At 41.5% G+C, this 15,284-nt stretch overlaps 4 protein-coding genes across 4 annotated transcripts in view; 3 read left to right on the top strand and 1 right to left on the bottom strand.

The window, feature by feature from the left end:
- LOC307201508 (olfactory receptor 6N1-like) overlaps positions 1-15,284 on the bottom strand; it is a gene marked incomplete at its 3' end in the record, with an annotated part of 248,480 nt that overhangs the window by 86,529 nt on the left and 146,667 nt on the right. The window lies entirely within an intron of this gene.
- LOC307200416 (olfactory receptor 12D1-like) lies at positions 3,386-4,318 on the top strand (the record flags this gene model as incomplete). The annotated part of the gene is made up of 1 exon (XM_079948958.1): positions 3,386-4,318. One exon carries the CDS (start codon positions 3,386-3,388, stop codon positions 4,316-4,318), a length of 933 nt encoding a protein of 310 aa, XP_079805084.1.
- LOC307200415 (olfactory receptor 12D1-like) lies at positions 8,396-9,334 on the top strand (the record flags this gene model as incomplete). Its single annotated transcript, XM_079948957.1, has 1 exon — positions 8,396-9,334. One exon carries the CDS (start codon positions 8,396-8,398, stop codon positions 9,332-9,334), a length of 939 nt encoding a protein of 312 aa, XP_079805083.1.
- Positions 14,088-15,026, top strand: LOC307200414 (olfactory receptor 12D1-like; the record flags this gene model as incomplete). The annotated part of the gene is made up of 1 exon (XM_079948956.1): positions 14,088-15,026. One exon carries the CDS (start codon positions 14,088-14,090, stop codon positions 15,024-15,026), a length of 939 nt encoding a protein of 312 aa, XP_079805082.1.

The raw sequence follows: 15,284 nt of genomic DNA, 5'->3' as shown, positions 1-15,284 counted from the left end.
TTAATGATTAATAGTTAGGTTTTCTAGTCTTGGTTTAAAGTTTTGCATTGTAAAACATCTCCCTATACATTCAAGGGTTTACACTTCATGTTGTGTTATTGAAATGAAAATAATATAATTGTGTAAGTTATTCCTCCCACCTTTATACTTAGAGATCCCCCCTTCTGGACAAGGAGCACAATCATAGCAGCAGAATTTCTTTCCTTCCTTCTTTTTCCTGCTGTACCCAGGATAGCAGTAGTAATTTCACTCTGTGCTCCAGCATATAGTCAACATCCGAGTAACAATACTGTTTATTGCTCTTCCCTTGCCTCACCACTGGGAGGAGATGAAATTGCAGACCTGTGAGTTCTCTTCTTATAGATTTTCTTTTTTAGCCTTTTAGGCAGGCCTAAATCTCTCCTTAAGCGCTCTTACAGTTACTTCACTGCAACCTTCGTTTCCTCTCTCCTCAGCATAATTTCATATACTCACCCCCTCTTCTGCCCCCATCTTCATACCTCTTTTTGTTTGGTCACTATCCAAGTCAGATCCTCTCAAACCTTTTGCTGGCTTGTCTCTTACTCTCTTGCCTGCACAGCATTCCTTAATCCTGTGTGTCATTTTATCTCCCAGCTGCATTTTTATCACCCAACTAAAAAATGTGTTTGTTCTCATAATCCACTGCTGCACTTCCAGGTTGCCAGGCTTGGTGTCTGCATGTTTCTCCTCTCTAGCAACTCCCTGCAGCCAACATGACTGCTCTCCCGCTTCACAGTTGTCCATGGCTACTAACCACAATTATTATTTTCTTCATCCAATTTCAGAGGCAGTGTGCCTCTGAATACTAGTTGCTTGGAATTAAATGAAGCATGCTGTTGCAGTCACCAGTGAACCCTAATTAAATGTGCAGCCAGGAAGGGTAGCAGGGCTCAGTGTTCAATCCTGGTGGATAAAGCTTTACTAGCATGTTCCATGTGCTACCACATGGAAGCACCAGCAGGGCAGGCCCTGCCGAGTCTGCCCTCCTCTCTTTCTCCACCCCCACTGTACCCTGACAACCCAGCCCTCCTGCCTTTTGACAGCACAGACCCCTCCAAGTGAGCAGACCTGAGATAATGTTAATTAGAAGTTGCTTGTTGCATATGCAAATGGTTGATAAAAATGTGCCCCTTGCATCAAAATACAGTCTTGTGTTTTATTCCAGTGGGAGCACACTGATATGAATGATATGGGTGTTGTACCAGGATTGGGGGACTAAGGGTTCAAATCCCCACTCAGCCATGAAGCACAGTAAGTGATCTCAGATCAGTTATAATCTCTTAGCCTAACAGAGTTGTTGCGATGATAAAAAGGAGGGTGACATTCATGCGTGCCACCTTGTACTCCTTGGCGTATGATATGGGTTGGGTTGTACTTTGCTTGTATTAACCCTGAGTAAATTATCTCATTTATTTACGCATTTTCTCCCCTTGAGAGTAATTAACAGATCTCTTGTCCCTCCACTCACTGCACCCCCAGTGTATTGATTTTATACAAAGGGACTGCATAAACAAGGACTGCTATTGGGTATGAACGGCACCATACAACCACAACATCACCAGTTTTTCTGGAATACTGCTTTCCACTGGACACCATTGACTGAGAAGAATAGCTGGAAAAGTTAATGCTTGGTCTCTAAAAAAAGATGCAAGTATAAAGTGTACTCTTTATATTCTTAATTTCTACTTTTCTTCCTCCAGTCTTCTAAAAGGAAACATTCTAGTGCTGAGCAATTATGTTTGGGTAAATACTATTGAAATATGAGCTACGTCCACACATTCCTGTGCCTGAGTCTAGTCAACTCCTGATTTACAACGTCTATTTACAGTGGGTAAAATAGTTGTAAAGGGAGTGGGATATAGGATGGAAATTGGAGAAAAGTTAGAATAGTAGAAGATGGTCTGAAATTGCTTCTGGACTGAATATAGGGATAGGGAACCCATGGCTGTCCATACTCATTCATTCATTCATTCTGTTTGTATGCCACTTTTCCACACACAAAAGTCATGCTCAAAATAGCTTACAACAAAGAAACAGGAGTGCATTTCAAACACTACAAAAACAATTTCATCATAACAGAGCAAAACAATAACATAATAACAATTTAACAACAACAATTTCAACTTCATATATTCTTGGATTCCATTTTCCATCTGCCCCAGCTAGCATAGCCAACGATAAGGGATAATGGGAGCTGAAGTCCTACAACTTCTTCAGAAAACATCCTTGCTTAATTCCAGCAAGACTTCTCCTTCCTTAGGTCTTTGGCAACAATGAAGGTGCTCTGTAATTCAATAACAATTCTATGTGGTCAAAGAAAGGAGTGGTCATGGAAGAAGATCTGCCAAGTCCAAATCTATCAGTCTCATAATAGCAGAGCAGAAGCGGAGTGGAAGGGGAGCATTACTACTATTTTTTGTCATAACTACCACTGGAGCATCAAAGGAGTAGGGGGGAACAATTGCTTTGGACGCACTTTGACAGCTCTGTTAGAGAGTGGCTTGCCTTGTTTTCCCAAGCTTCAGATGCTTGCCCTGTATCCTATAATGGGGAAACAAACATTTATAACTTGGGGAGGGGAAATGGGTGAAAATTTGCAGACATAAACTTCTTCTAAAGAGGTGCAAGGATTTTAGAGTGAGAAAAAACTGCACTTGATATACACACCAATGTCACATAAGAACACAAGAAGTGTCCCACTCAGTCAGGCCAAAGGGCCAACATAGTAGAGTAGCCTGCTCCCACAGGGGCAACCAGACACCTATGGGAAGCATACAAGCAGAATCTGAGAGCAATATTCTTCTCCCAACTTGTGATTCCCAGCTCCTGTTATGTACAGGTAGTACAAAGCTGATTAGGACAGTGATGGATATGGGCATGAAGCATCAGAAGCATATTTTTACTTGGGAAACTGGTTGGTGGGCTTGCCTTTGTGGCACCCAGTGTCTTTGTTATGTGTATGCAAGTTCTCACTCTTCATTTAAGAGCCAACAAGCCCAGCAAATCATTGTAGGCTGATCTTTAGAGCAATTTGCTAATATGAGAAGATTGGAGACTGAGGAGTCAGCTCTTCTCTACTCACCCACCCCAAATCTTATGCATACCATTTAGCATAGTCAGGAATGAAACAAGAGAAGTGTAGCCTGGGATCATTTAGATTTGGCAGAGTATCCTAGCTGTGATTTACTGAGGTCTATGAGACCAATTTCTATTTTTGATGTTCTAGACTTACTTATCCTTTCCCCCATTCACCTGATTTACTTCTTTCTTTGGCTCATTCTTTGGTTCATCTTTGCTCATTTACAACTGAAACAGCCTGCCATAATGATGCTTCCATGCAATATTTCTTCCTTTATTTTCAGTGATGGAGAACCAGACAAATGTGAATGATTTTATCCTCATGGGTCTGACTAATGTCCCTGGACGGAAAACCTTCTTCTTCATCATCTTCTTGTTTGTCTACTTTGTTAGCATGGTGGGGAATGCCATCATTTTACTCATAGCACTGATTGAGCCACGCCTGCACATCCCCATGTACTTCTTTCTTGGGAACCTCTCTTGCCTTGACATATGCTACTCCACCGTCACTGTACCAAAGATGTTGACAGGCTTCCTCTTTGGATACCAGAAAATCTCTTTTCTTGGATGCATGACACAGCTTCATTTTTTCCACTTCCTGGGTAGCAGTGAAGCTTTGCTCCTGGGTGTCATGGCCTATGACCGCTATGTAGCAATATGTAATCCACTGCGTTACACTGTCATTATGAACAAGAAGGCTTGCCTTTTCTTGGCCATGGCTACCTGGACCACTGGATTCCTCCATGCTCTCATGCACACCATAATGACGTCTCGGGTCCATTTCTGTGGCCCCAACATAGTCCAGCACTTCTTCTGTGACATTAAACCCCTTTTGAGATTGGCGTGCTGTAGCACCATTCTTAACCTCCAGCTCCTCAACATTGTTACAGGCCTAATTGTTGTGCTCCCTTTCCTCCTAACATTTCTTTCTTACACCTACATCCTCTCCTACCTCTTCTTAAAAGTAAAGTCTAAGGAAAGCAGAGCAAAAGCCTTCTCCACATGTGCCTCACATATCACAGTTGTGACTCTTTTCTATGCAGGGGCGATCTTGACTTACGTTCCCCCCTCCTCAGGCGAATCCCTAAAGCAAGAAATCATGGTCACTCTCATGTACACTGTTGTCACTCCAGTTCTGAATCCTCTGATTTACACTCTAAGGAATCAAGAAGTGAAAACTGCTATTAAGAAATTAATAAATCAAAAGTGCAGGGCTTAAATATGGACTTAATAGTTTGTTATTGCCCTTGTTTCAGAGAACTGATATTAGCTATGGAAGGTCATAAGATGCAGCTAGGCACAGAGAATGTCAAAAGATCTTCATAACCACTTTTAGGCTTTCCTGTGTTGAACTAAGGGAGGGGGCAGCTATAGCTGGATTCTGTATTGGTGGGTGGGATATTCTCATGCAATGGGCATGGATTTTGTAAATCTTTTTAGCAGATCAAATCCACAGGTCTTTTATACTGCGTCTTTCCAAGCTACAGGAAGTAACAATCTGTTGGATGGATCTGGTCTCTGAAACTGGTTCAACCTCACAAAAGGTCTACAATAGGGATATAGAACAATCCAGATGCTCTTGGACTGTACCTCCAATAATCCCAGACATCATTGCCAATAACCAAAGAATATGAGCGTTGTGGTCCAAGAACAAATGGAGAGCTAATGCTTCCCATCCTTGGTCTACAGACTTTCATAATGAATCGTTATGGTGATTCCCCTTTCCTGTACACACCTAAAAATGTATGTAACACACAGAAAAAGCCAACATGCCTTTAAAACATGAATACCATGTGAGCATGCCTGTAGGGCTTGTCTGTAGATCCTAGGCAAGTGTATACTCTATGGCCAAACTCTCTGCTGCAATGTAATGCAGGTAAGATCTTTGGGGTAGATCTTGATTGATGGAAGGCATGGTCCTTATTCAATGTTGAAAACAAAAATTATTTCATTGTGGGATAAAGGGAACTGATATGCCTCTGTAATTTCATCAAAAAGAAAGGGAGGAAGGAATGTGACTGTACTTGCATTGCCAGAAGTATGTGTAAATGGTTAGTTTTTGGGAAACAGCAATCTGTGTTGCTGAAGAGATATCATACTGGCAGGTCCAAAATTCATTGTACTGGCAGTAAGGGCCAAAATGCTCTCACTACTCTATTTTCAGTTTATCAAAAGAAGCATGTGCATATGCAGATCATATCCAGTTCAGATGTGATGCAGCAGTTGGAATTCTACCCTGGCAACTGAGATGACATTTGAGAATAAAACCAAGAAGCTAGAAGCTGATCCAAAACCCAGATCTGATGGAAAGAGGGCATCATTGTAAGCAGGTATAAACAAATAAAAGCAACATTCAGCTGAAAAAGCAATATCTTGGGAAAATGAGGGGCTCCTGTGACACCTTGGTTACAGAACATAGTTTGTCTAGGCTAAGATGAGCAAATCTGTCAACTACATTTTCCCTCAGTTTCTCATTTTTCCAACTTATTTTCACTTTCCACATTTCCACATCAGTTTGCATTATTTAAAGTCCTCGTGAAAATTCTCCAATTTCAGTGTGAATTTCTCCTGATTGCCACATGTTTGTATGGGATTTCTCCTGATATACCATTTCCCCCTATTATAATAGAATTTTGTGTGCTACTTCCACAAATATGTCACTTTACACTGGTGTATGCATTTTTTGTACATATTACTTGGGTGACATTGCTAAATTCAAAGAAGTTACCATTTTAAAGCATGGCTGTGTTTTGTTTTGCTGATTGCTTCACAAAGTATGAATTAATTTGCTTTTTAATGAGAAATTACCCACAAATGGGTCTGAACTGTTGGAAAGGAGGCAATGGTGTGGTGTTCCACACCCAATTTGTATAATTCAAGCAAGAAAGAAGGTGAACTGTGCAGTGAAATGCAAAGTTGAGTTATTGGGTGGATTCTTGATTTGGCACCCCAACACCACCTTTGATAAAGAGGTGTCAGGGACTGGACTGAGGGGGATGAGACTGAGGAGGAATGGTGGATACTCCCCCCCCCCTTTCTCCTGAAGCTGTGGTTTGAGGAAGGTCACAGCTCAGAGACAGGTGAACAGAAGAGTTGGGAGGTGTTGGGAGAAGAGAAGGGTGAGACAGAGACACATTCTCACAGAACAGCATTTCTGACGCCCCCTCCTTCTCCCAGAACCTGGCATGCATTGAAAGTGGAAGAGCAAAGGACTCAGAGACAATTAGACCCTGGCGGTGAAGTGCTGTTGTTAGGAAGCGAGGGAGGAGGAGCTCAGTTGGAGCAACACCATTAACTTAAGAGGCAGTGTACAGAGGCCTCTTGCCATGAATATTGAATAAAGACTCAGTAAGAGCTTCCTTGTCGACATCCTTGACTGTCTACTGTGAGAGGGGAAAGGATCAGAATTCACTGAAACCTGACAAGAGGCCGTGTTTAGACATAATGGTAGTTGCTCAGATGACAGTTTAGGTTGGCCCTACTCTTGTTTTAGGGGGTTGTAAGCTTCTGCCTGAGCCTCCAAAGGAAATGGGTATCCCATTAAAGGGATCTGAGAGGAGGTGCTACTCTTCAGACACCCAGGCATGGGCTAGGGCCATAGCACTCCTTAAGACAGTTCTCCTGTGGGGGTGACCCATTTGGATGTACTGTATGTTACAGGTCCTCCTCGTCTCAGGAGCAACCCCCTTTGGAAATACTTCCAGCAGCTGGGCTGGGTGTTAATGGTTATACCCAGTGTGTTTGCCAAACCTACTACACCTGTAAATAATAAAAGTTGTGGCCTTATTTGACCCCCAAAATTATTATTGTGTATTGATTGGTTCTTTTCCTAAATCAGGGGACATCAGGGTAGTGGTGGTGCCTGGGCACATGAGGAGAAAATCTGTACGCAGCTTCCAAGGCACAAATACAATTACATTATGATGGATTCTGTACTCAAGAATGTGGGCCTTATAAAATAATATTCTAAAAATAAAATTGATCATTAAAAACAGCTTGGCAGAATTTATTGATTCTACAAATTGTGTTCTCAAAAGCACACTTTATATTCTCAAAGGCACACAGTGTTTATTTTCTCAAAACCAAGAAATTTATAGACTCTATTCCCACATGAAGAGGTACTAAATTAATGAATGTAGCTGATTTCCCCAATGACAGCCAACAATCTTTAACAAGCTGGGCACATGTTGCATATTAAGTCTTAGGCTTACACATTCACGTGGGGTCACACAGCAATCAGAGTGTATTTCTTTTGTCTCCTTTAAATACTTCCTTCATACCACTTAACATCAGTCTCATGTTCAATCATCTAAGGGAAAAGTGAACTCATCAAGGTAGGCGCCGTCTGCAGCTTGAAAGAACACACTATATAGCTGGATGTTAATATAGCAATTTATGTTCCTCCAATTCTTTACTCCCAGGGTGAAATTATGCATGTTACAGCCTGCTTTTGTGAAAACTACAGCTGATAAATGTGAGGAAAGAACACAATAGAAAAATGAAATGCTCATGATGATAAAGTAAAGCAAAGGGTTGAAACTGGTGCTAGTGCTAGTAAGATAAGACCATTTGAAGTTAATGAACATAACTTGGGTTCAATAATTTAAATGGGTGTTTGCTGCAACTCGAATAACTGAATTGGCAAACATTAATTAATTGGTAAACATTAATCTTGACCAATGCTATCTGTAACTATTCTTTGTCCAAATGTGGATTTCAGATGATCCTGAAAGAGTCATACTGGAAAGAGAACACAGGTACAATTTTGCTGTAGTTATTTATGTAATGATATGCTAAAATGTGAGTGTCTATTTCTGGGGGTAGGAGGGGATGGCGATAAAATTGTCCCTGATTTGACCAAAAATACTATTTCTTGACTGTTATTCATCAGACAGGTTTGAGGGTTGTGCGACACCTGGGCACGCAAGTAATGATTATGGTTGTAGGAAAAATAAAATTATTTCCCTATAAAGAATGCAAGTGGGTTTAGAATTAGACTGGGTTTTTATCTGCTTATGTTTGTAGAGATTTCAGACACAGTCGTACCTCGAGTTGCGTTTGCTTCACATTGCCTTTTTCCAGGTTATGAACACTTCTGGGTTTGCCGGTTTGCGCATGCGCAGAAGTGCTCTATCATGGCACATGCACAAGCAGAAGTGGTGATCTACTTACGGACTTTTCAGGGTGCGAACGGCACCCTGGAAGGGATCACGTTTATAAGTAGAGGAACCACTGTATAGGTAAATGGCTTGAATGGTACTCACCTACCTTTCTTTCTCCCTGCTGTCTTTTAGAGATGAAGAACCAAACAGAGGTGAGAGAATTCATCTTGACGGGCCTAACCAATCTCTGGGCTCTTCAGTGTACACTCTTTGTCACTTTCCTGATGCTATATTTAGCCAGCCTATTGGGGAATGCATCTATTGTGCTTGTTGCAATAGTTGAACCAAAGCTGCACACTCCCATGTACTTTTTTCTTGGAAACCTTTCCTGCCTTGACATCTTCTTTACCACAACCACAGTTCCAAAAATGCTAGCTGGTTTTCTGTTGCCAGTCCAAACCATTTCCTTTGGTGGTTGCATGGCACAACTCCACTTTTTCCATTTCTTGGGCAGCAGTGAAGCCATTCTTCTTGGAGTAATGGCATTTGATCGCTATGTAGCAATATGCAACCCTTTGCGTTACTCCATCATCATGCGCAAGCAGGTCTGCCAAATCTTGGCAACAGCCACATGGTCTACTGCCTTTTTTCATGCCCTGATGCATGCAGTGGCAACTGCCCGTTTGCCCTTCTGTGGGCCCAATCACATTGAACACTTTTTTTGTGAAATCAAGCCTTTGCTGAAACTGGCCTGTGGTAGTACTCACCTGAATCTCTTACTTCTTAATATTGTAACCAGTTGCATTGTCATGGGACCTTTCATTGCCACACTTCTCTCCTACTTCTACATTATCATTTTTCTTCTCTTCAAAGTACAATCCCAAACTGGTCGGCAGAAAGCTTTCTCCACCTGTGGATCCCATCTGATGGTGGTTGGATTGATGTACGTGCCAGTGTTGTTTAACTACATGCTTCCTTCTGTGGGTAATGCTTCTCAAAGGGATATGATGGTGACCCTCATATACAGTGCTGTTACACCAGTTTTGAACCCACTTATCTATACACTGAGGAACCAGGAAGTCAAAACTGCCTTGTTGAAGATTCTGGGAAGAAGGTTTTTGACATTTCACTGAAAGGAAATGATCAAAAGAGGCTTTATTGGTTTGTTCTTGTTCTTGTTTTTATTATATTTTTGTGGTTCTTTGGTGTATTTTTATGTTGAGAATCACCCTGAGATCTACAAATGCAGACCCTCCAAGTGTCCCTAATTTCCAGGGACATCCCTGATTTAGAGAAGCCATCCTGGTTTCTGATAAGATCCCAGAATCTCCCACTTTTCCTTAAGACGTCCCTATTTTCATTGGAGAAATATTGGAGGGTATCTGACCCCTGAGCCATGTGAAGGCAATCTGTTTAGGAAAGGTGTTTTTTTAATGTTTTATTATGATTTTATGTACCGGTATGTTGGGAGCTGCCCAGAGGCAACCCAGTAAGATGTGTGGGGTATAAATAGTAAAATTATCATTATGGAATGGGATGTCCCTATTTTCATTGGAGAAATTTTGGAGGGTATGCAAATGAAGGGTGGTATAAAATTTAATAAATAAATGCAAATAAATAAACTGAGGAACTTTGTCTGAACCTTACATCACTTTTAAGAGCCTAACAGAACAATCATAGTATTTAACAAAATTTAACATGTTCCCAAAATTAGTCTTGATAACATTATAAACACATTTCCAGTTTAACTCAGCACAAGTCCACTATAACTTAATAACTCCACCACAACTTATTTGGTGGTTTTCAATCAAGTATTGAAGTTTCATACTGAGCTCACCAAAATTATGTGGATGGGAAGGCAAAAAGGAAATGAAAGTTGGGGTGAAATCTCCCTATTTGCAAAAGTATTATGAGACATGATAAAATCAACCAATATGATATATTCCTTTAGTTGTCAACAATACCCATTTGCTGCCTACAAAGAACAAACTGATGAGCCTTTCCCAAACTAAATGGATACAGATCTGATATATATAAAAGGCAACATGAAGAAACCAAGGGGTAAAAAAGAAGAAGGATTCACTGTTACTGGCCTGAGAAGAACTACAAAAGAATTTCAAAGATGGACTCCAGCATGAAATTTCATAGCTGGAATTCATCAGCAAGTTTGCTTAAACAAGCTCAAAATTTTCTCTCTCACTCTAGACAATATCATATAAAACAAACAATTAACATACCATCTCAAAAGACCTTATTAATCATTTATGTTTTCAAAAACAAAGGAATTCTCATATGACATGAAAAATCTCTAAAGGTTTTGGTTTTTTCTCCTAAAGGGAGGTTGGTTTTTCTTTTCCAAAGGAGGGTAGATGTGATAAAATGAGCACTCTCAAAAGTATACAAAGAAGCTATAACTCTCCTCTGCTTTAATATGAGTGTGGGCAAACTGATGATAATATCTTACTCTGGTTCTGTGGATTTTAATCTATTTACAAGTTGAATATCTAGACTGAAAGAAGTATATAGTTTGCTAAGGTAAGAGCTGAAGCAGCAAGCAACTTTTTAAAAAAGATAACAAAAATGCATTCAGTATGTGGATCCCTTAACTACAGGGTTGCCATATTTCAAAAAGTTGAGCTGTTTTTAAACAAACTCCAAGGATATTGAGCTTTTTTTCTTTCTTTTTTTACAAAAACGCAAAAAAACTAACAATTTTCGGTCAACTTGTCTAAGATCCAATATAAAGAGCCTGTTGGAAATGACTCTGGGACGTCAATTCCACCTTTGAAATCCCGGTAATGAAATCCCAGGAAAATCCAGAAATAAGGTAAAGGTAAAGGGACCCCAGACCATTAGGTCCAGTCGTGACCGACTCTGGGGTTGCGGCGCTCATCTCACTTTATTGGCCAAGGGAGCTGGCGTACAGCTTCCAGGTCATGTGGTCAGCATGACTAAGCCACTTCGGCAAACCAGAGTAGCGCATGGAAATGCTGTTTACCTTCCTGCCGGGGCGATACCTATTTATCTACTTGCACTTTGATGTGCTTTCAAACTGCTAGGTTGGCAGGAGCAGGGACCGAGCAATGGGAGCTCACCCTGTCGTGGGGATTCGAAACGCCAATCTTCTGATCGGCAAGCCCTAGGCTCTGTGGTTTAACCCACAGCACCCACATCCCATCTACTTAGCAAATTTCAGATACCTTCATACCTTATTCTCCCCTATGGGTTGCATTACAGAAATAAAGGAATAAATGAGTTAAAAATTAGGAGTACAGTTCACACAGTGGAAAAAGTGGAATAGATGTGGGAAATGATACAAAGCATGATTTTTACAGTCTGCACATGTAAATCATGTCTCGTTTTCTGTCTCGTAGTAATACTGTTGTGCTAGTCTTCAATATTAACAATTACTTCAGCAATTAACAATTGATCTTCAGCAATTAACAGTTTTAAACACTTGTCTCCATGCCAAGTAAAAATCTTTATCTGATTAAATGTTGCCTAATAACTAGTGGATAATCTGCACTATACATCTAAAGCACAAGTGGTGCACATTTAAAGCACAGGACTTCTTCCAAACAACCCTGGGAAGTGTAAGTTCTTAGGAGTGCTAGAAATGGTAGCTCTGAGATGGAGTAGCTCTGTTTATGGTTGCCAGAAGTCCCTGTTTCCCGGGGACAGTCCCCAGATTTACAAATCTGTCCCCGGACACAATCCGTCCCTGGAATGTCCCCGGATTTCATTTAATGTCCCCAGATTTATATTTTAGGTGTTGTAGATTTATTAGCAGGGAATGAATGTTGTGTGATTGGTTCAACGGCACAAGACACATCATATGGGGACCTCCAGCAAGGCAAAATGGCGGGGACCATGGCAGCGGGCAGCTCCGGAAGTCAGCCAGAGCCAACTGCGCTACCAGGTTGGCTCTGGGCTGCTGAGACTGTCACTGTCACAGCCACTGCCAAGGGGGAACTGGAGATGCCGGGCGCATCAACTGGGGAAACCGCTGACACCTCCAACCCAAATCGAGCCTGGAGCGAGAGCACCTGGCCCCCCGGCTGACTGCCCAGTGGTGCTCTGGGGCCAGGAAAACCCCAGAGCTGATGCAGAGAGAAGGAGGAGAGGAGAAGGAGAAGGAAGGGAGAGAAAGAGGAAGGAGAAAAAAGAGGTGAGCCCTGACCTTGCTGCGCCGCTGCTGCTGCTGAAGAGGAGAAGTAGGAGAGCACTGGGAGGGCAAGGACACATGGCCAAGCCCAGGCCCAAGCTGAGCCTACTCCACAGCGGCTAGCACTCCAAGAGAGCAGGTCGGGGCCTAGAGGAAGGCCATGTGACAGAGGAGACCACAGAAGAGGACATATTACTTCTTTAAAATAATAATAATAATAATAATAATAATAATAATAATAATAAAATTTTAAAATAACCTTTTTCTCCCCGGATTCTTTGAAAAAAAAGTGTCTCTGGATTCTTTGAAAAAAATCTGGTAACCTTACTATAGTTCCTACAATTTTGGGGGTGAATAATGTGTTTCAAATGTGTGCTGAACATGCTTTAGGTGTATAATATGGATCTTCCATAAATTTCACTATCTTTCATTTTCTTTGTTCCTTTGCATGCAACTGGGGCAATGAGTTTCCCATGTTTGCAGCTGTCCCATTGTACTGTAACTTTAAGTGCAGTTTGATGTTGAGCAACTTTGCAGCTAATAATGTTTAACTCAATGTCTTTTTTCTTGGGAGGAAAGTGACATCAAACTTCCCATAATGACACAGCTACAGGGGCCAGTTAAAGTTGCCAGTCTGAATCAACAAGAACAAACCTTTTTGTAGTTTATGCAACACTTGTTGTTTTTGTTATTTTCTACACATTTAACAAATGAAAGGAAGGGGGGACAAAAAGAAACATGGGACACATCTGAAGAAGCCAGTTTGGTTGTTTGGTGAGCACTCTGGTGAGTTGAGTCTTTTAAAGGATGTGCATATGAAATGGAAGGAGGGGCATATAACCACAGACCAATGCAATAGCCCAAGCCTGTAAGTGTGATGTAAGGCAGGTTTACAAAGGTTGCTAAAACAATGACAAAGCAATGCAAAGTGGTTCCTTGGTTATGTTCAGAGCAAGAAAAAGAAGTGAGGGATACGTTTATTGCTTGGACAAGACAGTGAAGTGTTAACAGGTGATGGAGAGAAGGTGCAACCACTAATTTTTTTTGCTTTGCACTTCTCCCACAGCGGGGATGGTGTTCTACCTGGGAATAGCAAGAGAGAGAAAGAGAGTGTGTGTAGGATAGAAGAGACTCTAACAAACTCATTTCATACAAAATGTGATCTGATTATTCAATATGTCACTAACTGTGTTTCTCTAATTCAGGGGCGGCCAATGTAGTACCCTCCAGAAGATGCTATTACTCACTCAATTCCTGAACAAACTGGCTAGAGCTAGTGGCAGTTGGAGTCCAACAACATCTTGAGGGCACCACTTTGACTATCCCTGCGCTAATGAAAATTCATCACTCTTTCAGGAATGACAGAGTGAGATAAATATCGCATCAGATGTATTCCACCCTGCATTCAGCACTCTACTTAGCATCACAAAGATGGAAGAAATGATGGAGATTATTTAATCCAACACTCTGGACTTCTGCTGAAATACTACATACTTTGAAAATAATCTTCATGCCTTTCTATCTCATATTGTTTTCCTTAAAATTAATTTAAAAACTGACCAGGGAAAGAAGCCTTGTCAAATTGCCTTCATGGCTTCAGTCCCAACACCACAATCCATTGTCTTTCAATTCATTCATCACTACAGTACATTCTCTTCTAATTCCATTCTAAAACCACTGGCCTATTTCCCCCCATTTTTATTTTTTTTATCTGCACAGAGATGGGGAACCAGACAGAGGTCTACGAGTTCATTCTCTTGGGTATAGCAAATGACCACAGACATCAACACATGCTTTTCACAGTCTTCCTGCTGCTCTATGTGGCCTGCTTGCTAGGAAATGGGGCCATTTTGGCAGTAGTCCTGGTTGAGCAACGCCTTCACACCCCCATGTATTTTTTCCTTGGAAATCTCTCTTGCCTTGATATATGTTGCTCCACAGTTACTGTACCCAAAATGCTGAATGGCTTCCTAAAGAGGCACAACACTATCTCCTTTATTGGTTGCCTGACTCAACTGCACTTCTTCCACTTCCTGGGCAGCAGTGAAGGCATGCTTCTGGGAGTCATGGCATATGACCGCTATGTGGCCATATGCAACCCTCTGCGTTACACTATCATCATGAATAAATGGGCTTGCCTTGCACTAGCTGTGGCTACCTGGGCCGCAGGCTTCTTTCATGCCCTAATGCACACAGTAGTCACTTCCCGGCTGTGGTTCTGTGGCCCCAGTCTTATCCAGCACTTTTTCTGTGACATCAAGCCCCTGCTAGAATTGGCTTGCAGTAGCACGGCCCTCAACATGACCCTCCTCAATGTTGTCACAAGTTGCATTGCTCTAGGTTCCTTCTTTCTCACTCTCCTTTCTTATCTCTATATCATCTCCTTCCTCTTCTTTAAAGTCCAGTCATGGCAGAGCCGTTGGAAGGCCTTCTCAACCTGTGCTTCTCACCTAACGGTGGTAGCACTTTTGTACATTCCAGTTATTTTCAACTACATGCTTGCCTCTACTGGTGAATCTTCTGAAAGGGAAATGAGCATCACTCTGTTGTACAGTGTGGTCACACCTGTTTTAAACCCCTTGATCTACACTTTGAGGAATCAAGAGGTAAAATCTGCTCTGAGGAAAATATTATGCAGAAAAATTATCTTTCAAACATAGGAAGCTGGCTTATACAGAATTGGATCATTGTTCTGTTTGACTAACTGATTATGGCTCTCCAGGGTGTAAGACAGGGTCCTCTCCTAGTCTTACCTGGAGATGCTGAGGAATAAATCAAAGATGGTAGCCTGAGCCATACTTTCGAAATTTGAGTCGTGCCATGTAACTTACCCACAAAACAGTTTCTAATGAACTGTTAGAAAGGAGGCAATGCTGTGGTGTCCCCAAACAGGTTTGCACAAATCAGAGGTCTTGTTT

The sequence above is a fragment of the Podarcis cretensis genome (genome assembly GCF_951804945.1).
Source record: "Podarcis cretensis genome assembly, chromosome: 13".
Classification (NCBI taxonomy): Eukaryota; Metazoa; Chordata; class Lepidosauria; order Squamata; family Lacertidae; genus Podarcis; species Podarcis cretensis.
This window is presented reverse-complemented; position numbering and strand designations above follow the sequence as displayed.